Raw genomic sequence first — 22,347 nt, forward strand, 5'->3', positions numbered from 1 at the left:
TATTAAATTCTATTTAATATAGATAATTATTTTATTAAAGTATTTTAAATTATAAACTCGGGTTTATAAATTTAATAAAGTTTTGTTTTGGGTTAGACTGTGGTCGCCCAACAAGTGGGAAGAAGCTTGGTAGTTTTTAATAACTCGGCTGACTCACTGATATGAATTTTAACTTGGGTTAAATTAAATTGTTTAATAAATTACTTGAATTGTAATTTAATATATATAACTATATGATTTGATTTCTATAACTTGGGTTATAGTTTTAATACGTTTTAATCTTATGTGTTTAATTATACATTGGCGTGTTGTTGTGTGTACTAGTCCTATGTGGTGTTTAGTACTCTTTAGAGTTAGGGTCTGATTTTAATTATGATTTTAATATTTTATTTAGACCCGTCGACTGTTCGTACTTCAGAGGCGAACAGAGTTAGGTGCTTGTCAAGTTTCACGAGGAATAGCAAGCAGTGAGTTTATATCTCTATTTACCTCTTTATTAAGCAAATGTATTATTTTGTATATATTTATGTATAAGCAGCTTTTGAACTGTTTTCGGCATTGTGGATTTGATTTGGAACGTGCTACTCGATGGGCATCATCGGGACTGCGTGCGCACCGGTAATGATTATGGTATTGAGGTAGGTTTGAGATACGTCTCACCTTAGTAAGGGCACCGGTGGAAGATACGTCTCCTGGGCTCACTATTTATTAAGTGATAGTCGGGGATCGGTTATTGAGATACGTCTCACCGACACGATAATGGATTTAGAATTGTGGTTAGGGTTTCATTGATAATCCATAATGAAAATGTTTTATTAAACGTTTTTAAAGGTTTTTAACTTAATAAATGTAAATGGTTATATAAACTCTACTCAGTAAATCTGACCCCGTTGTTTTCCCAAATTTTCCAGGTTTATGATTTGAGCGTTGGTCGATCTCCGTTTCTTCATTCTCGGAGGTTTTTATTTTATTTTCAGAATAAAAGAGTCGAACTATTTTAAACTCTTAGACCGCAGTAGTAATATCAGTTATTCTTGTCTTAGTCTTTTATTTATATTTTAGACTATTGTTTGTTGGATTGGTCCAACTATTATTTTTATCAGCTTTGGCATGACTATAGTGTTTATGGTATTTATATTATATTGCCATACTGTTGGAGATTTTTCTGAGATAAACGTACTTTAAATATATATTGCTTTATGTACTGCTAGACTAGGCTGAAGTCTCGGTTGCCCCCGAGCATGTGGTTTTATGCAGGTACATTGTTTTAAATGTTATAAATTGGTTATCCGCAAGGCTAGCTACGGGTTTTGGTACAACCATACCCATACTCTAGCGCCGGTCGCGATTCATAAAAATGGGTCGTGACATTAAGAAATCATCATTGGATGCTTCAGTCACTTATCACTTTCTATCTGTCCGGAAAATAGATGTTTATATTACTATAAAAGAAACATAAAGTATTGCCTCACAATACATTATTATTACAATTACTCAACAAGCTTTTAGACAATTTGTAATGTCTAGACTGACTTTGTCATTGAAGTGCATACTGGACAACCACCGTCAGTCGAGTAGTCTGACCTCTCTTTATCTTGTAGGTCTTTCCAAAGAAGTTGTGATAGAAGGGAAGGATATTCTAAGAAACATTTCATAAAAGACTAGAAAACTACACAAAGGAAAGAAAAATCTTTGGAAAAGAACCAAAGGAGGATGGTTTAATGAGTTTAAATTTGCTCACAATAAAAAATTAATATTAAAAATAATTATTTTATCAATTATAATTTTAATTAATTAGTATAAATTTTGATTAATTATAGTTAAGTAGCTCCACTTAAATAAATAAATACAAATTAATAATTTCAAAAGATTAATCAATAAAATTTAATTTTAATATTTTCTTTAAATTGATAATTAGAGAGGATAACACTCGCAATCTAACACTAGAATTTATATTATTTGGGTTATAGTATATCGGTATTTAATAGTATTTATTTTTAGTTTCATGCAAATTCAGACAACCAAATCTAACATTTAATTGCATCATCATCTATTTGTTCGAACATAAAAAAAAAAAAAAAAACAATTTTCCACCAAAACTCGACTCCTCATATAATTAATTTAGATGGTTCTTTAGTTTCCCACTGATCTCCGTGATTGGCGCGTGAACTCTGTCAAAAATTTGTTAAAGAAATCACACAAACTTACTAAATTTAGCATTCATCATCATCATGTCATCATCTTCTCCACTCCATCAACAAACTCAGATCTGAATCCCCCATAATCCCATACACGCACCCTCACATTATTTCTATGAGTCGAACGCCACAAAATCTCGAGTTTCAAGAATGGTGGAACAAGCAATGCCAATCCCTCTACAGAAACAACCCCACCGACCACGTCACCACTCCACCCGCCACCTCAGCCACCCTGGACCGAGGCCACACGCGCAACGCGCGGCAGCTCTCATTTCTCTGGCGACTCAAGCTCCAGCAGCTGGCGACTTCACTCGCGTGGATGACACACGCTTTCATCCACTTCCTCCGCACTGCAAATCGGAGAATACTGACTAGTAAAGACTCGCAGTCCGATGCGACGTCGTCTAAGCTTTATAAAATCATCAGAGTGTTCTTGATTGTTGTGATATTGCTACTGTGTTTCGAGCTGGTTGCGTATTTTAAAGGGTGGCATTTGAGCGCGTCGGTGTCGGCGGGGGTAGGATCGGCATACGAAATATGGATTGAGATTAGGGGCGGTTATTTGGCGCCGCCGTTGCAGAGTTTGACGAACGTGTGTATAGTGTTGTTTATAATACAGTCAGTGGATAGGCTTGTGCTGGTGTTAGGGTTTTTCTGGATAAAATTGAGGAAATTGAAGCCGGAGATAGTATTGAAGAAGAGTGTAGATTGTTACTCTGATTATGAGAATGTGAATGGGGAAAATGTAGAGGATTATTACCCGATGGTTTTGGTTCAGATTCCTATGTGTAATGAGCGGGAGGTAAGCTCCATGTAGGTTTCTCAATTCATTTTAACTTTTTAGTTTAGTTTATTTATTAGTAATTTGATTAATTCTTGATTTAATGCGATAATAGAATGCGTTTTTTCGTGAATTAATGAGCAGCATTGTCTTACTTAATCATGCTTATGTAGTAGTTTATACATGGTTTCTTGATGGCTTGTTAGGGAACTAATACTTTATTTATAATTCAGTTAGTACAGACATAATTGTGAAAGAGTATTTATCTCATAGTGCCATGTTATTTTTCCAACAAGCCAATGAGCGTTTGCGATAGAGAATCTTTAATTTTTGCTTAACTTATTATTTTTCAATATTTCAGTATGGCAAACGCCTCAGTTTATTGCACAAATGACGTGGCGTCTAATAATTATTCATCATAGAATTTGTAATAATATAGACAGCAAGTTGGAAGTTGATATGGCTCTGTGGATTCTAAAATAATTTTCTACTACTTCGAGAAATGAGTGAACGTTAATTACCAGAGAGTAATGAGGGGGAAAAGTAGAAAGAAGATAGTGTTATTAACGGCCATGAGTTATCTTTTTTTATTAGTTCTTTTTAGCTTGATTGTATGAAACTATGAATATTCGTTTTGCTTTTATTTTAGGTTGATGTTCTGATGCCTTGTAATTATCGACGATTCTTCTTTGCCTTTCAGGTATATCAACAATCAATTGCAACAGTTTGTATTCAGGATTGGCCAAAGGAGAGAATGCTTGTGCAAGTCTTAGACGATTCTGATGATTTGGATGTTCAACTGCTTATTAAGGCAGAAGTGGTAAAATGGCAACAAAGGGGTGTACACATATTGTATAGGCATCGTCTTATACGGACAGGCTACAAGGCAGGGAATCTCAAATCTGCAATGAACTGTGATTATGTGAAAGATTATGAATTTGTGGCAATCTTTGATGCAGATTTTCAGCCAGGACCTGATTTCTTGAAGAAAACTATTCCTTACTTCAAGGTAATTTCACAATCTGCATCTATTTAAGATTCTGCTTACTCTGTCTCTTAAGAAAACGAAATATGAGTTGACTTGTGGTTTTGATGGAGTTGTGTTGGGGGGCTTTGCACTCATTTTGCCGTTAATAAGGTTGTGCAGTTAGTTTGTGTGAGTGAGTAGAGCTGTTAATTGTATAAGACGTGCATTTTCTAGACTAGCCATAGTACATCTGTTTGGATAATGATCTGCTTTGAAGGCAACAATGATTGCATAAATGGTTTAATACGAAGCTTATGCAAATCATTTGAACTTATAGTCCAGAAGCTTGCATCTTCAGTATTTTATAATCTTCTCATATGGTGTAGCCAGCCTTGTTCATCACAATTTGGAGTGGAAAAAGACATCAATGACTCTTATGAAATTATGTTTATGGTTTCTAATAGTTGACCTTGATATTATTGGCCTCTAGGCTTGACCTTTTCTGGAAGGGATAGATACTGATTTGCAAGAGACAATTGTGATCAGTTTGCTGGTGCTTCATATATTTTTCTTAAATTAATTTTTGTTCAAATGGATTACATGCATAGCTTCTGTCTCTCTAGCTAATGTTCTATACAGCTTGATCTTATGAATGAAACAATAATGAACGAAGAGGGGAAGTGCAGATAATTTTTTTTGTATTTAAATATTGGCTTAAATGCACCAAAAATCACCAACTTTCGCTTGTTTTTAGTATTTACATAATCTTTTAATTTTGACAAAAAAGTACATGAACTTTCAAAATTTTGCAATTAAAGACACCGGCACCATTTTGGATGTAAAACTGCACCATTTTACATTAAAACGACACCGTTTTGGATGTAAAATAGCACTATTTTTTAAAGGAAAACACACATAGTCTTAATTGCAAAAAATTGGAAAATTCATGTTAAATATGCCAAAATTAAAAGTTTATGTTAAATACCAAAAACACGCGAAAGTTGGTGATTTTTGGTGCATTTAATCCTTAAATATTCCCATGATTTTATTTTAGACGACTTGCTATTATTTTTCAATAAAAATTACTCAGTTGCCTTTATTAATAAGTCCAAAATAAAGAACTTATACATTTTTTAAAATATTCATTTGTAGGGGAATGATGACCTAGCATTGGTCCAAACAAGATGGACCTTTGTGAACAAGGATGAGAACTTGCTTACTAGACTACAGAACATAAATTTGACTTTTCATTTTGAGGTCGAGCAACAGGTCAACGGTCATTTCATTAATTTCTTTGGTTTTAATGGAACTGCTGGTGTATGGAGAATTAAAGCCCTTGAGGATTGTGGTGGGTGGCTGGAACGGACAACTGTTGAAGACATGGATATTGCTGTTCGTGCGCACCTTTGTGGATGGAAGTTTATATATCTTAATGATGTTAAGGTGAGACCTTTATTTTTACCATACCTAGGTTCTCTAGACAGATTTTCTGTAGAAAAAGATAAAAAGTTGTGACACTAATTCAGTCCTGCTCTTTCAGTGCCTTTGTGAACTTCCAGAGTCCTATGAAGCATACAAGAAACAGCAGCACCGTTGGCATTCAGGTCCAATGCAGCTATTTCGGATGTGCTTTGTTGACATACTTCGATCAAAGGTAAGTAAAAAATATTTTGTGTATAAGCTCTATTGTTTTGTCAAGTAGAATATTGTGTTTGTTCAATATGGTTTTATAGAGTAAATCTGATATATTAAGAAGCAAAGTAGGCAAGATATTGAATGCTTTTGAAAAAAGATAAAGAATGAGATAGGAGATCATTCAAAATAAATGGAAGAATTCGAATTCTACATGTAACTGCAAGCTTGGGTGCCTCGTAATGTAACTTACCATGGACTGCAGTTAAATGGTTCATATATCTGCATTTGGTGTAAGCTCCCTGAAATTCTAAGCCAGGTGAAAATAGACATTTGAACATGGCCTGGTTGGTGAACCAATGCTCAATGTCTTGAAGCATGGTGACTAAAATTCTTTTGTTACAGAAAAAAACACTAAACTAAAAAAAATAGTTTTCCTGAGGTCGTCCTGGGAATTCTAAATAAAATTGTTGCTAAATATCTGATGTGACAGCCTGATAGAATCTATTTAATATTGTTGCTTAAATAATTCAAGTTCTATGTGATCTGTTTATGAATCTCTTAAGCAATATAGTTTTTGGATTTAGGCATCAAATTTCTAGTATGTATTAGCCCAAATTATGCCTGCAGGTTCCTTATCAAACTAAGTTTAGTTTCCATGTCGAGATCTAGTGCACTATTGGTAAAATCTACAAAGTCTTAGATTATTTTCAGAAGCAATATCTAAAACTCTGACAACAAGGATCGTGACTTGAGAAGAAGGGGAAGAGTAGGGAGAGGTCATGCAAAACACATCGTATAACTTCCAAAAATGTTGAGCTACTTAAATGATGCATGTTATTTTCAGAACATATCTCTCTATTGAGGAAGGCAGAGCCATCAATTTACCTGCTCATCATGATCTTTTGATTTTCTTTTTACCCTTTAATACCAGTTATTGTGACTTTATCAATTAGATTTTACCGGTGTGCTGCTTTCTAGTAATCAACTGTATTCTGTTCTCATATAAATGTTGTTAAAATTGCAGGTGAGTTGGGGCAAGAAAGCAAATTTGATATTTCTGTTCTTCCTATTGAGGAAGGTTATCCTACCGTTTTATTCCTTCACTCTATTCTGCATCATATTACCACTAACCATGTTCCTACCAGAAGCTCAGTTACCAGCCTGGGTTGTTTGTTATATTCCGGGCATCATTTCCATCTTGAATATTCTTCCAGCACCACAGTCATTCCCATTTATAGTCCCCTATCTTTTATTTGAAAACACCATGTCTGTGACCAAATTCAATGCCATGATATCAGGTTTGTTTCGATTTGGAAGTTCGTATGAATGGATTGTTACAAAGAAGTTGGGGAGATCATCAGAGGCAGACTTAGTTGCCTTTGCTGAAAAGGAAACGAATCCTTTGGCCAATCAAACTACTAGTCTCTATAGATCTTCTTCAGAGTCGGGGTTGAGTGAGCTGAATAAGCTAGAAACAACCAAGAAAACGATTAAAAAAAGAACGAATCGTCTGTATAGGAAGGAACTTGCTCTAGCGTTGATATTGTTAACTGCCTCGATGAGAAGCTTGTTATCCGCGCAAGGAATTCACTTTTATTTCCTCCTGTTTCAAGGTATCAGTTTTCTGGTTGTTGGTCTTGATTTGATTGGAGAACAGGTCAGTTAACCACATCGTCTAGGGTATGGCCTGAAACATAGTTCCGCAATCCCGTCGGTTCATCACAGCAAAATTTGTAAATTAGAGACGGCGAGATTGAAACATACTCATTGGTTGTCTACGATTGAAGCAATTTCATTCATTTGAGTTTGGAAAATTGTACACTATTTATTCTTTATATGGAGAAGGATGATTGTGGTTGTGAGTCATCTATTGTTGTTGCAGAATATTGGGGGTGAGAAAATTCAGAATTTGTGCTGGACATTGGTCTTTTTTTTCCTATTTTGTAGGTCCAGATTTTTTGGTTCATAGTGTAAGAAAAAATATACATATGCATGCCTAGGTTAGAATAAGGCATTCACTATTAGCTCATTATATTTGATATTCTTATTCTTTAAGTTTGTTTTTTTCGCAGATTCGTTGATTGTAGCAATGTATTACATAATTATTTGTGTTTAAATTCTTTTTATTGCTGGAACATTTAGCAACCTATAGACAGTATGGGAGCATTTCTCAAGTGGTATTTCTGATTCTGAGTAGAGAAAAAGATTATTGTTTGATAGTATGAAGGAATTTCATGAAGTAGTTTATTTAGAAATCTGCAATATAATATTTGTGTTTGGTTAATTTTAAAATTTATTTGTAATTTTAAGGAATTAATTTTATGTAGTTTAAATTTTAGTAAAACTGATTAGATTTTTAATTGAATTCCAGTGTATAAGTTTTTTTTTTTTTGCGATGACGAAATTGATTTTGATAGTTAACCGAAAATGGTGATGAACGTTTGTAAATAAAAAAATAAAAAAAACACAGTTAAAATTCTAAAAAAAATGCATCCCACAAAATACAAAAAAAATTAGGCTGTTAATATAAATCTATATTCTTCATATTGTCTTAGATGTGCAGGATTTCTACATTTTTAGCGTAGCGAGCATATATATCACTCTTGCGACATCTTTTCGAGCCATCCTACCAGACTCTGGCGATGCTTCATCAACACTGCAACATTTAACATACATCTCCCCCATTATGTGCATCACAAGAAATCGTAGCATTTCACAGACGACAGTCCCCTACGTCATTAAATCGAATCAAAGAACTGCCATGCAGCCGCAACGTTAATTTTATTTCGTATTTAACTCAAATATCAAGTTCAAATTATAATCGAGATTTGAATATTCCAGTTAGTACATACACGAACAAAATCTCATTTACAAACTTTATCAACTTCTTTAGCCAAAATGATGCTGATTTGAACTCAAATTTTGAACTCATTAGATGGAGAACCAATCATTTATATGAAACTTGATGTGCAGGGATAAACTAAAAATATAATGAGCTCAATGGTGATAATTTCATTTAGAGAGAAAAAACTTACGATCTTTGGTCCTTCTCTCTCTGTTAATGGTTTTTTAGGTTTAAATTTTTAAATTTGTCCACGTTGGATCCTGATGTTAAAAACATTTTTCGTAAGGAGTGCTTAAAAAACGAGATTTGACAACACTAAAGTCATTTTTGCTCTTCAAAATTCATCGAGGTATTTTTTTGCGATACGGTGGCAACATTAAGGTCACAATATAAGTGTACAACTACTAAAAATATACACAATAGAAAATTTAGAATGATGCACACAATAGACATAATCATGATTCATGGCTAAGAGAATTTAGTAGTCTGATTCTTGCATATACTTGAGATCAGCTAAGAAAATAAAGGGATAGATCAGTTGAACATTTATGCCCGACTGAGCTACTGTATTTTTCATTATTTTGAACTCGATTCTTTCATCAAAATAAGAAAAACATTCTCAGCTTGCCAATCCCCTTTGGCAAATCATTGCAAAAAAATCGAATATAAATATAAAAATGCCAGTATATTATGCAGCAAAATGCAGAATTTTAGCATGTCTAAAATAGACTAATATCTGTATTCTTCTTCATCTTGTCTTATCAAGTTAGATGTCAACATTTCTACATCATAATGCCGCATGACAACGTTAAGAAAACGCTTTATTTACAAAAATTAGGAACTTCCTAATTCAAATTGACACCAATTTGAACTCATTAGAAGGTGAACCAACCATCTTGACGTGCAGGGAAAACCAAGAACTGCAATGAGCTGAATGATCAAAAGCTACTACTATCTACATGTCATTTCATAAAGAGAATATCATACTACCTTTATCTAAAAGATCTAGTAGCTTTCTAATAGTGACATCAACTCTGGACAATTATCTACTATCAAGGAAGTTGTGGTGGCATCTGCAGAAAACCCCTTAGCGACCATTTCGACAATAAGTTGTCTTGCCCGTTGAAGATCGTTGTGCCTGATAAATCCCTGGATAATCACATTATAAGTGCAATCATTTAGAAAGCAGCCGTCCTCTTCCATTTTCCTGAAGACCTGGTGTGCTTCATTTAATAATCCTTCTCTGCAAATTCCACCGAGTAGTGAAGTATATGTATAAGCATCAGGCTGTAATCTTTGAATGGAAAGTCTAAAAAACAAATCTTTTGCATATTTTAAGCCTCCTAGCTTTGCACAAACCATTAATTAGAATGTTGTAGATTGCACAACTAGGCTTCAACATACTCCTCTCAATTTCATGAAAAGAGCCAACGCGGCATCATAATACCCGTGTTTGCAAAAGCCATGTGTCATACTAGCATAAGTTACTATATCTGAAGAAGGGCCAGCACGGCGGATGTTTTTGAAAAGCTCTTGTCCATCCACAAGCCTTCCTGCTTGGCATGAGCCATGTATCAAAGAATTATAAGTAACAAACAACATCAAGTGTTATACCTTTATGATGCATTTCCTGAACAAGTTGCTTTGCATCATCTATCCTTTTGTTTTTGCAGTACACATTAATCATGATGGTATAAGTCACAACATCAGTCCTGAATTGCATCTGCTGACAGTATCCATCTATTTTGATTGGAACTGACCAAAATGCTCTATTTTGATGGTAACTCACCAAAATGTCACCAAACAGAAATATGGTCTGATTCATATCACAAACTTCAATTTCCCATTGTTTTATCTCTTTTATAACTTGATTCTTTTGTTTTACTGCAGATCAAAAGCTTGCAATTAGTTGACCTCCATCACTCCAGCTGCATAATGAAAGTTCCAGAGCTTACATTGGCTGCAAATCTTGTTCTGCTAAAACTGTCTGGTTGTGAAAGAATGAGAAGTTTTCCGAGTACGATTGGTTTAATGTCTCTTGAATGTCTAGACCTTTCCGGTTGCTTGGGACTCGAGGCATTTCCGGAGGTTTCAAGGAACCTAAAAGGCCTGAATTTAAGTAATACGGCAATAAAAGAAGTACCAGCATCACTCGGCTCTCTCAGCAAGCTGGCTATTTTGAATTTAGAATGCTGCATGGATTTTGAAACTCTCCCCAACAGCATGTGTAACTTGAAATCCCTTGAAACTCTTAACGTATCTGGCTGCTCACGCCTAAAGCAGTTCCCATAAATCTCGGAGACCATGGATCATTTCGAGTCTCTTTATCTGGATGGAACAGCAATTGAAGAGCTACCGTCATCGATTGATAATCTAAAAGCTCTTAGTTCACTCAGACTTAAAAATTGCAGAAATCTTGTTTTTCTTCCCGAAAGCCTTTGTAATTTAAAATCTCTTGAAATTTTATATCTTCAGAGTTGCAAAAAACTTAAAAATTTGCCAGCAAATTTAACAGTTTCTACAAGTCTACAAGCAAGTGGATGTGGTATGTTAAGATCAGTTTCCGAGCTGAGCAGTTTATCCTCGATATCTAAACTAAATCTTAGCAACAACAGATTTGAGTCACTTCCTGGAAACATTCTACAACTCCACGAAATTCACCATGTTTTCTTGTCAGTTCCTCTTTTCTTGTCATTTTTGTTTGTCATTGAAATTCACCATGTTTTAGTTTTTTGGTTGCAGTTTGATAGGAGATACGATACTAGTAGGGTGGTGATGTATCCTGGAAATGAAATTCCAGAGTGGTTTACTTATACAAGCATGGGAAATTCAATTAAAATCCCATGCTGTAAACGTTCTGACGATTGCTTGTTTTGTTGGGATAAGGCTGCACTGTGTTGTGTCATCGCATTTTCGGATAATTATCATGGCAGCTGGCTGCAAATTGAATGCAACTTGTCAATTAAATATTATATTAAATCATTTGAATGCGATGGTAATAAAGCATTGAAGGGTTTAGATTCATTCATTTACTACTCAGAATATAATTTACAGTTTAGCAGAATAAGCAAACATTTACTGATGCATTATTTGTTCATCTTTATTTGATGTCCTGCATAGTTCAGTAATTTCCTTAAACTTGTTACTTGAGATCCCAACAAGGGAAACAACTGAAAATTTGAGAATACTTAGCTGATAATGTTCATGTTTTAGAGACAGGCTGAGCATTTGTGCATATTTTAAATGAATTGATTACTGGTTTGAACATTATAGTGAGAGTTTTTGGAATTGCTTGTATTGGATCAGGATGGTATAAATGGTAATAACTATTCTCATTTGAAAATAATGTGCAATTACAAGATAACTAATTTGAATTTACATTAACCTTCTCAAAACTGAACAATTGTTTCTAAATTCTAATTTAAGTAATTTAAACCTACATTATGGGATCAGTTCTTTGTCTAACAGATATGAGCAACAACACATTGCCGTATGGAAGAGAAACCATAGTCCAAATTTTCACTGCCTTGTATCTCACGGAATCCTGTCATGAAAGAATGATTCAGTAGCATCTCAGCACTCCACCTAAACCTTTTATTCTTCGCCAAACATCTTTCCAAGAAGGCTCTCGCATCTCTCGATATGTCGCACGGCATTTCAGGAAGTTCGTATCTATCGGCAATCGATGTCATGAGTTCATTCGTCGTCGAATCATAACCGTACCAAAGAGGAGACCCTGTCAGCATCTCATAAACAATGCATCCCAGAGCCCATATATCAGAGCCACAGTCTTGAATATCATCAGTGGTTGTCTCAGGAGCCATATACATTAAAGTCCCACCCATGAAATCAGGATCACACACTTTCTTGGCCAACCCGAAATCCGCAATCTTGGGCACAAACACACCACTCTCATCAGTAGAGACAAGAAGCACATTCTCAGGTTTTAAATCGCAATGCACATAGCCATGCCTGTGAATGTCATAAATACCTTCAAGAAGACACTTTGTAAATCTTTTAACATCCGATTCGGGCAATCCACTTCCATACGAATACGATCGCTCAATATGACTAGAGAGTGTTCCACCAGAGGCGTACTCCAATAAAAGATTGCGAAAAGTTTCACCTTTGCTGTTGGAAGTAGTTTCTTCACCGTAGCATCGAATGACATAAGGAGACGACCCGTGAAGATGGTCGAAAATCTGCTTTTCTTTGAGCAGTGAACTTGACTTGGATATCACGGCAGATTTGACGGCCATAGTTACAGGACGCATTTGGTTTCTTGATTTAGGTTTCTTGGATATGGCCAAGTAAACAGAGGCATATCCTCCTTGTCCGAGTAATTCTCGTCTCCACCATGTTGCTCCGCTGTTGTCATAAGCCTTATTTTGCTGGTGTTCTCCAAGTTCAGTCGCCAAGATTCTCTTTCTCTTCAAGATGATCTTCATATTTGGAATTTAGGGTAAGAAGTTGTAGTTAAGAGTGAAGGTATTTATAATAGAAAGAATGCAGTCAAACTCAAAATTAGAAGATAGATATAGGGTTTAACTAGGAATACTAGTTGGCGTAGGACTCTGATTCCCCAATATAGGAAGTATTCTTGATGGCTCTATAACTTAGGACTTTGTTTCATATTTTATTGTAAAGTGCTTAAAAATCAAATACTCGAACACTTGACTTTCACGTCAATAAACAAATTAAGGGTTTGCCATGCCATCTTGAACTACTGGTGTCTGCAATTCGACATTGGTAACTGTAAACTGAGTCAAATTTCTTGATCCACTTTTGATAACTTGTATGCTATGTGTCTATGCATCTTGAATTAGGAATTGGATCAGATTCTTATAAATCACAGAGTATCTTTATTTTGAAAGAAAAAATGCAAAACTCATACTGCTGCTGCTGCTGCTGCTGCTCTGATAACAAAAGAGTTGTTTCTATGTGATTATATATTGAATGATGCAAGCACTTGCATACATTCAATTCATAAAAATCAATAATTCTGATTAATGAATCATACATAAGTAAGGATCAAAGTTTATTTTTTTTGGGCACAAATTGAGAAATAAATAGACATAAGGGTAACAATTTTGTCAAAAACCCCATATTTTGTTCCAAAAAAACTACTTCTATTCGAAATTACGGAAAGCGATTCAACATAATGAGTTAAAAGTCTTCTTGTTTATTTACAGAGTTAAAAATTCTCAGTTTCCAGAGTAAAGAATAATACAGACTCTACTGTTTAGCATTAAATGCCAAAACTGAAATAAGAAATTCATTTTTTTACTAGTTATATGCCAAAAGGTATCATAAACTCAATTGCATGCAGATGATCTAATCTACCAAATGAACCATCAGAATTAAACTCATAACCTGGCAATTAATGCCACTAACTACACAGTCATTATCAAATTAACTCCAGAAACTACGGTTCGCATTTCACCGACAAAATCAACCAGTCGCTCGATCACGGTTATCTTCAGCAGCAGCAATTTGAGGAACATTTGGTTGAGGATACCTCAGAGAAATCGGGAGGACCATCAGACCCGGTAGTTTATCATGTTCGCTTTTACTGCAAAAATCGTTCAACAACAAACAATCACATAATCAGAATAACAACAAACAATTCAAGCAACTAAATTACAATATTCAATTCAAGAACCATACTCATTTTAATCTAAACAATGAATGAACTCCCAAGAATCCGATTTCTTGAAAAAAATCCAAGAAACAATTAGATTCCAAGATTCAATTCAAAAACCATATTGATTTTAATCTAAACAAGTAATGAACTCGCAAGAATTAGATTTCTTGGAAAATCTCCAAGAAACAATTAAAGAAAAATAGTAAAAGAATCCAAAAATGTATAAGAAAAGCAAGAAACATGATCATAAGTACCTACATTGGATACCCGTAAACCGGAAAGGCCAGCCAATCTCCATGGAACCGAATCTGATCGGAGAAAATGTTGCCATGCTCAGGCACAAATACAACGTACTGTATTTATGAACTCCAGTAGCCGTCAGATTGATTCTTTTATCTTGTGATGGATGGCTGACACAGTGACACATATCTGAAAGTCTTTTTTTTTCCTCAAATGGCGTTGTGGTTTTTCCAAAAATTGTGATAGCCGTTGGATCAATGTGTATTCGAATTGATCAACGAAAAGTGGGGTTTCCCGCCATTTGTAACTAACTTTATAATCTACTGTGTTAACTACTTAATTAGGCTTAGTGCTGAATCAGCATAGGTTTGGTTTTCTTTTCACTCCTTCAATCTTTCTTAATTTGAACTTAAAACTATGTTCAATTAATTTCAATATTTCTATATCTAAAATCAATAATAGATAATAAATTTAAAATTACTGTTCATATAGCCTACAAATGCAACTTTTTTACCCCCACGTGTGGCATATATTGTATTTAATTTGAATTATTTACTCCTTTCGTCTCAATAGAGTTGTCCACTTCATCTTTATCACACAGTTTAAGAAAAACAATTATTATTTATAAATTTTGTAAAATTTTCCTTAATTTTTTTTACCATACCCCTATTTAATATAGGGTCACTTGTATTTTACTTTCATTTTACTCATTAGTTGATTTTAAATAGAGATAATATAGAAAAATTGAGTGTAAAAGATATTTTATTTTTGAAAGTGGACAAGAGTTTTTGGACAAAAAAAATTCTCAAAGTGGACAACTCTATTGAGATGGAGGGAGTAGCATTTATTATATCAGTCTGCTTACATAATGTAAAAGCCAATCACACAATAGAGATAAACACTTCCTAATTTAAACTGTTCGCCCGGAAATATTCCCGACTCGAATCTTTGAATTTATATGTGGGATCGGTTTGAGATTTGATGCTTTAACAAACTTGTAAAAAGATATTCACAAGACTTTGTTGGTTAAAAGACTTAACCAAATAAACGAACAGTATTAATCTGGTAGTTAAGAAACTCATGCGAGATTAATGTCAAAACCACTCCTAAATTAAAACAATCCGAAAATTGTGGAATAAAAAGCACTGGCTTGTTTTTAATTGATTGATTTGTTGATTTAAAATTATGAAAGCTCTGAGCTATTTATAGTTCTATGTCACGTCCCAAATTATTGAGATGAGACCAGCGCTAGGGAATGGGAGTGGTAGCTCCAAAACCCGTAGTAAGTCTAAAACAATAAAAACTTTTTCGAAAACAATAATGACACGGAAGCAAACATATAATATATATACAAATATATAAACTAGTTGCTCTGTCAAACATATGGGCTCTATCTTCCATACCACATACATATTGGCTCCACGATACTATACATGTATTAGTGTACCTATACATATCACCGGCAACTGGTGCCGTGAACAAAACACAACAAACGTACCCTACAAAAAGATATACACAAGGACATCAAGTAAAACAACAAACACAATATACTGCTGCCAAGGCCACGACTTTGTCAACTCGGGACTACTACTGCAGCTCTACGGAAGTCAGGAACTACACATGCGACTGTTGACTTCCGGACCCAAAAAGATGGACTCTAGCCAAGTTCAGACAATAAGCACTTGAAATGTTTAAAAATAATGGGTCAGACTATGGTGAGTGAGATTACAAATTACTAACGGTATTATAAAAATAACATCGCATTTAAAACAATCATTTATACAATATATAATATAAGCCAAGTATTTGATCCGATCGAAACCCTAATCTTATAAACAATCCTAAACTAGGCAATTTCTAGTATTCATAATAATGATGATCTTTTAATCCTGATGGTAGGTTACGGGATAGTTCAATCATGTCAACCAACCATCTGGTCGAGCCCCGGAATATTTCAATCAACATGCCTCATACCATCTTAAATCCAACAATATAGCGGAGTCCCAGGATAGAGCATTTTGGTGAGTTTCCATCAATTCACCCATTCCATTAGAATCAGACCATATTTCCGTTTGGTGGCATTTTGGTGAGTTCCCATCTTTAAAAAAACACCTATTTAAATTTAATTTTTAAATAACTATTTAACTTATACTCCCTCCGTTCTATTTAAGAAGGGACATGTCTCATTTTTATTTGTTCCACTTGAAAAGGTCATATCGTGTTTTTTTGAGCCAATTTATATAAATTTTTCTTTTTTACCCCCTTTTCTCTTTCCATAATTGATGACTATTAGTTTATACATAAAATACAACACTGTCATTAATAGGGGTAAAATAAAAAAATACTATAATAGTTACTGCTTCTTAATCTTTGTGAAAAAAGTCATTTGTCCCTTTTTAAACGGGACGGAGGGAGTAGTAAACTTCTTAATCTATATAAAAATTTATTTAAATTTAATATTTAACTGACTATTTAACTTATACTAAACTTCTTACTTTAGTTTGCTATTCTTATCAATTATATGCTAAATAAATTATTGTATTTATTCGTCTCTTTTCAAAGTTGTCTAAGCAAATTGCATGTCTAATAATTAGTTCAAAGTTAAATAAATGCGTTTAACTATATTTTTTTATATTGGAGAATTGATTTATAGGTTTGCGCTTATAGTTTTGGTACATTGATCTTTTTTTTATGAGTCTTCTTTGAACTAGTAGGTGAGTTTCATAATATGAAAGAAATTAAGAGTCTATGACGAGATGTCCACAACCAATCTAGATCTAGTTTTTATGAATACCATAATTTCAAGTCATGGATTTGAATCATTTATTGGGTAATTTATTAAGTGAAAGGTGCTTCTACTTTTGAAGGTCAATGACTTGATTTGTTTTTTTTTTTTCTGGAGAGATTACTGTATATTTCTAAATTTGCATTTTATTTGTAATACTTTGGCATATTATGATAATGAACTTATAAATAAAAAAAATTAAATCGAAAATAAATTTTAAATAGGTCTATATTTAGAATATTAAATTTTAAGGTTTTCAAATAGGAAAGTATCCCAAGATTTTATTATTCAAACTATGGATGATGATATTTGTTTTTGTCATTCGGCAAGTATAGTGAAGTTATAATTATAAAAAATATATAGTGAAGCTATAATTATCAAAAAATATAGTAAGGTTATGTTGTTTATATCAGATTTTTTGTTATTATTTAGTAATGTGTTTTCAATATTTAACATTACAGTCTTATATAATAATTAAATTTTGTGAGAAATACTGGCTAGCTAGATGGCATGTAAAAAAAGTCGACTATAATTTGTTGTGGTAGTTTGTTTGTAAAAGAAAAAAAATCTATATTCCTACATGTAAATACCACATGTTGTATCTATGTTTTTTTTTTATAATCCTCGATATTTATAATTTTGGTAATCTTTAATTGTATAAATTGACGACGTATATCATCATTACTTAGTAGATTTATTTAAATAATATAAAATTATCAATTATTAAAATTAATTTAAACTAAAATCAAATAGAACAAAATAAATTTTAACACATTTAACTTTTTATTATATAGTTTTATAAATAAGAAAATAAATAATTCATTATTTTCTATTAAATTTTTCTACTAAATGTAATATACCAAAATAATTAACACTATTCATGATATGAAATTCAAAATAATGTGTAATATATTATATTTCAATTTTAAAAAATAAATGTAATATAAATTTTATTATGCGAAAATAAATAAATTAACAATATTATAGTGATCCCGCGCTATTGCGCGGGTTTACGACTAGTTGAAAAACTAATGCAAAATTATTAAACCATATTATGAAATATATGTATGCAACTTCTGAAATTATTCACAATATAATAAGAATATTGAAAGACTAATACAAAACTATTCAACCATATTATCAAATATATGTATGCAACTTCTAAAATTATTCACAATATAAAATAAAAAAAGATGCACACAATTGAAATAACTACAAATATTTCATAAGAGTGATTCTTGAGTATACTTGTGATGAACTAAGAAAATAAAGGGATTGAGTTGAACAATTATAAGTTCATATCTATAATTTACTTCAACTTTCTGTCATAGAAGTTGGCAATAGGATCCTTTACATAGCAAAATTGAAGTCATGCAAATCTGCAGCTTGTAGAAACCTTGCAACAGATTGCAAAACAATAACTTGCAACTCAATACAAAAAATCGGCATGTTCGTAGCGTTTCATCTTGTTATTCACTGGAAACTCTTAGATTGGTGATGCCTCAGGTACTTCTACCAGTTTACTCTGAAAACAATGGACCTTTCCGGTCTTCCTCTCAGGTATGGAAACCTTTTTCTATTAGTTTGTACTTTCTCAAAGCAAGCATAATGAACTGATCTTGCGAGTTTGCGCATTTCACAAAGATTTTTCGCTTGCTCCGATTGCAGCACTGAATCTTCCTTTTTTGTTCCTTCAAAGACCACTTCTTTTTCCTTCTTGGCCGACTACCTCCGAAGTGGGAGGGCGTGGCAATTCCAGCAAGACCGCCATGAAAAGTAGACCTTATTTGATTACACTTTTGGCTTGCAAATAGTATAAAACTAGCCAAGGTTATTCATATGTGCTATCTGTCGAGCCTGCAGTAAGAGAAACTGATTAGGACAAAGTCAATAGCTTGCGAGTAATGTAAGATAGAAATGAACAAGAAAGAGAAGCTTGCGAGTAATGTAAGATAGAAATGAAAGAGACCCTTATAGGTTGTTCTGAAAGGATGAAGCAGCATAGTACTATACATGCTGATGTCAAAACCAGCCTTACGACAGGTTTGGTCCAATCCGGTTTGGTTCTATATTTTTGATTTGTCATATATGCATTTTAATGTTACTTTAATAAAAACACACTACTTTCAGATTTTGACACTTTATTGCATTTCGAAGGCTTTTCACTGAATCATGACCAATTTGAAATAATCAGATGAAGAACCAAACATCTGTGTGAAAATCAATGTGCAGCAACAACAAACTTTTAAAGAAAATCTCACTTTACCTCTACTTTATCTTGATAAGGTTCAGAATGTAGCAGCTTTTTCATAATGGGATCATCACTTGACAATGAATCTACTATCAAGGAAGTTGTGGTGGAATCGGCACAAAATCCTTTATCGACCATTTCATCAATTAGCTGCGTCACCCTTGACATGTCTTTGTGCCGGAGAAATCCTTGGATGATCACATTATAAAAGCAACTATTCGGTAAACATCCATCATCCTCCATTTCTCTGAAAACTCGGTACGCCTCATCTAGCAAGCCTCCTTTACAAAGACCATTGACTAGTGTAGTATATGTGTGAGTATCAGGTCGCAACCCTTCAACTGAAAGTCTCGAAAACAATTCCTTTGCATCTTTAAACTTACCATCCTTGAACATACCATCAATTAGTATATTATAGATATAACAATTAGGCTTCAACTTGCTCTTTTGCATTTCATGAAAAAGAGTCAACGCCTCGTCAAGATTCCCATGTTTACATAAGCCATCTAGCAAAGTTGAGTAAGTCACGATATTCGGAATATGGCCGCTAGCACATACATTCGTAAAAAGCAGTTGTGCATCCCTCGGTCTTCCTGCTTGGCATAGTCCACGTATGAGAGAATTATAAGTAACAATATCCGGAGTTAAATCTTTACTAGTCATTTCATCAAGAAGCTGTTTTGCCTCATCTATCTTTTTGCTATTACAGTACCAATTGATTAAGATAGTATAAGTAAAAAGGTCAGGTTTACAACCCTTATTTACCATCCCATGAAATATTTTCGTAGCTTCATTAATTTGGCCGAGTAGACAATATCCATCCATCAATGAGTTGTATGTGCAAACATCAGCCTCTATTCCTCTCTTACTCATTAGTTTCACTATACTTTTAGCCTTAGAAACCATCCCATCTTTACAAAGTTCACCAACCAATACATTCAACGTAACTACACTAGGCGTGACATTCCGATCCAGCATTTCTTCAAGTAAAACCGAAGCCTCCTTCCACCGGCCAAAACTGCAAAGACCGCGCAACAAGCAGGTGTAAGTGACAACATTAGGCAATATTCCTTTCCTCTTCATTTCCGAAAAAAACTCCAACGCCTCGGAAACAAATCTATCCTTACAAAGACTATCAATTATCGTGCTGTACGCAACCACATTAGGCTCGCAGCCTCTCTCGACCATTTTCTTAAGCAAACCCGCGGCAGAACTTGTTTTACCAATTTTACACAGACCATTGATTATAATAGTATATGTATAAACATCAGGTTGGTAACCATTGGCAACAATTTTATCAAACAATTCGACAGCTTGAGAAACTTTACCTTCTCTACAGAGCCCGTTAATCAAGGTAGTAAACATAATAATATCAAGCGGAATTCCAAGCTTAAAACATTTTCCCAGCACAGAGAATCCAAACTCGACACGATGTAAATGACAGAAGCAATTCATCGAACAGTTAAGAGTGTAAAGATCGAGTGGAATTCCGACCAGGTCCATTTGTTTCGACAGAGAAAGCGCAGTGTCGAAGTGTTTCATTCGGACAAGTGCAGATAGGATTCTGTTGAATTCAGCTTTAGGAGGTAAGGGATTGATGTTAAGCATGTGATTGAATGAAGCCAAGGCATCATTGATATTTGTAAATGATGCAAGTTTGGCAGTGGTTGAAGTGGAATTAGTAGTACAAGTTGATAAGAATGAAGCAGAGGGTGCAGCTAATACAATGGATTTTGGGTTCCTTGGCATCATTTTGCAGCTGCTGTAATGAATTTCTGTAATTTGATGTCTCTATGTTGAGATCCAAATGGACAAATGAAAATAAAACGGCTAGACTTTGCCCACTTTTATTTTTTTATAATGGGGGAGCGTTTTTTTCGAAATATTGAACTCACAGCTTAACAGTTTGCTACCCGGCGCTTGTATCATTTCAACTATAATTTATTGGTTTTCCCACTTCTATCAATTCTAGCTAAACTTTTTCATTTTCTCAATAATAATATCATTTGAAAATTTAATTTTAATTTTAATTAAGCCCCGTAAATTGCATCTATTAAGATTACTTTTACTCATGTAGCAGCCACTAAATAAATGTCTTTTATTGTATTTAATTGAATGGATTTAGTTTTAATAAACCACCATTTAATGAGCATTGTTTAAGTAGAATAGTTTTTTATTCAATTAGAAAAAACTGAATAAAAGATTTCAAATAAGACTATAATCAAAAATTAAATTAAATTAATAAAAGGGTTAGTTACTATTATCTTCTTAATTTTGAAAAATTATTATTTCTCCCTTTATTTTTATATTTTATATAATTTTTTTTGGTCAATCAACCAAAGAAGCAATTTTATTGCTAAAAAAAGGCCCAGAAAACAAGCCCAAGCTGGGAAACAACAAATAGCTGGCTAGGCTAAACAAGAGCCAAATTACAAGGAATTCCAGCAACAAGCAGGAAACACAAACAAACTATCTCAATCTGTTTCTAACATCACTAATAATTCTGTTGCAGACCTGCATATTACTATGAATCTTCTGATTGAAAATCATATCATTTCTTGCAAACCAGATATGGTAAATTGTAGCATTAAACCATAATCTTCTGGCTCTGGCTTTAACTGATCTTCCATTTGCTCTTCTTGTCAAGAAACTAACTTCTCTCCTTAGGCTATTCACTGGCCTGATGTCATTAGAGACCCTTAAGATGTTTTTCCAGACTTCTGCAGAAAACTTGCAGTTAAAGAAGAGGTGGTTAATGCTCTCAGCTTGCTCATTGCACAGAGAGCAAGTGTTGGATTGAATCACTTTCCATTTCAGCATCTTATCTTTGGTATTGATTCTTCCCATGATAACCAGCCAGGTAAGAAAAGAGTGCCTGGGGATCATACCCGTAAACCAAACCACCTTGTGCCAGGGGACATCAGCAGATTCAGTAACCAGATCCCTCCAAACATTGCTCACTGAGAATCCTTTCCTCTTACCCTTCCACTTAACATCATCA

General features: G+C 33.9%; 4 protein-coding genes and 1 long non-coding RNA gene across 5 annotated transcripts; 1 reads left to right on the forward strand and 4 right to left on the reverse strand.

The window, feature by feature from the left end:
- Positions 1-2,115: 2,115 nt before the first annotated feature.
- On the forward strand, positions 2,116-7,698 carry LOC126655753 (probable xyloglucan glycosyltransferase 6). The gene is made up of 5 exons (XM_050350038.1): positions 2,116-3,000; positions 3,680-3,988; positions 5,099-5,389; positions 5,487-5,600; positions 6,606-7,698. Exons 1-5 carry the CDS (start codon positions 2,314-2,316, stop codon positions 7,245-7,247), a joined length of 2,043 nt encoding a protein of 680 aa, XP_050205995.1. The 5' UTR covers positions 2,116-2,313; the 3' UTR covers positions 7,248-7,698.
- A 127-nt stretch (positions 7,699-7,825) lies between these two features.
- On the reverse strand, positions 7,826-10,251 carry LOC126657089 (pentatricopeptide repeat-containing protein At3g22470, mitochondrial-like). The gene is made up of 6 exons (XM_050351715.1): positions 10,041-10,251; positions 9,831-9,979; positions 9,477-9,773; positions 9,319-9,381; positions 8,183-8,311; positions 7,826-7,837 (listed from the first exon to the last, which is right to left on the reverse strand). The coding sequence occupies exons 1-6, from the start codon at positions 10,249-10,251 to the stop codon at positions 7,826-7,828; spliced, it is 861 nt and encodes a 286-aa protein (XP_050207672.1).
- A 1,565-nt stretch (positions 10,252-11,816) lies between these two features.
- On the reverse strand, positions 11,817-12,886 carry LOC126657481 (mitogen-activated protein kinase kinase kinase 20-like). The gene has a single exon (XM_050352174.2). It carries the CDS (start codon positions 12,872-12,874, stop codon positions 11,888-11,890), a length of 987 nt encoding a protein of 328 aa, XP_050208131.1. The 5' UTR covers positions 12,875-12,886; the 3' UTR covers positions 11,817-11,887.
- A 757-nt stretch (positions 12,887-13,643) lies between these two features.
- Positions 13,644-14,420, reverse strand: LOC126657606 (uncharacterized). Its single transcript, XR_007633377.1, has 2 exons — positions 14,329-14,420; positions 13,644-13,998 (listed from the first exon to the last, which is right to left on the reverse strand). It is a non-coding gene; the product is annotated as an uncharacterized LOC126657606 (long non-coding RNA).
- A 3,878-nt stretch (positions 14,421-18,298) lies between these two features.
- On the reverse strand, positions 18,299-21,130 carry LOC126655956 (putative pentatricopeptide repeat-containing protein At1g12700, mitochondrial). The gene is made up of 2 exons (XM_050350370.2): positions 19,362-21,130; positions 18,299-18,952 (listed from the first exon to the last, which is right to left on the reverse strand). Exons 1-2 carry the CDS (start codon positions 21,096-21,098, stop codon positions 18,917-18,919), a joined length of 1,773 nt encoding a protein of 590 aa, XP_050206327.1. The 5' UTR covers positions 21,099-21,130; the 3' UTR covers positions 18,299-18,916.
- Positions 21,131-22,347: the final 1,217 nt, after the last annotated feature.

This window comes from Mercurialis annua, linkage group LG7, assembly GCF_937616625.2.
Source record: "Mercurialis annua linkage group LG7, ddMerAnnu1.2, whole genome shotgun sequence".
Lineage (NCBI taxonomy): Eukaryota > Viridiplantae > Streptophyta > Magnoliopsida > Malpighiales > Euphorbiaceae > Mercurialis > Mercurialis annua.

Excerpts from the sequence above, each read along its gene's own strand:
- LOC126657089 (XM_050351715.1), bottom strand. The coding sequence starts at position 10,251 with ATGAATCAGACCATATTTCTGTTTGGTGACATTTTGGTGAGTTACCAT. Across the intron at positions 9,382-9,476 it reads CCACCACAACTTCCTTGATA|ATAGTAGTAGCTTTTGATCA; the intron begins GTAGATAATTGT and ends AATGACATGTAG. Across the intron at positions 8,312-9,318 it reads TTTCCCTGCACGTCAAGATG|GGGACTGTCGTCTGTGAAAT; the intron begins GTTGGTTCACCT and ends TTAATGACGTAG.
- LOC126655956 (XM_050350370.2), bottom strand. The coding sequence starts at position 21,098 with ATGATGCCAAGGAACCCAAAATCCATTGTATTAGCTGCACCCTCTGCT. Across the intron at positions 18,953-19,361 it reads CTTATCAAGATAAAGTAGAG|GCTCGACAGATAGCACATAT; the intron begins GTAAAGTGAGAT and ends CTCTTACTGCAG.
- LOC126655753 (XM_050350038.1), top strand. The coding sequence starts at position 2,314 with ATGAGTCGAACGCCACAAAATCTCGAGTTTCAAGAATGGTGGAACAAG. Across the intron at positions 3,989-5,098 it reads AAACTATTCCTTACTTCAAG|GGGAATGATGACCTAGCATT; the intron begins GTAATTTCACAA and ends ATTCATTTGTAG. Across the intron at positions 5,390-5,486 it reads TATATCTTAATGATGTTAAG|TGCCTTTGTGAACTTCCAGA; the intron begins GTGAGACCTTTA and ends CTGCTCTTTCAG.
- LOC126657481 (XM_050352174.2), bottom strand. The coding sequence starts at position 12,874 with ATGAAGATCATCTTGAAGAGAAAGAGAATCTTGGCGACTGAACTTGGA.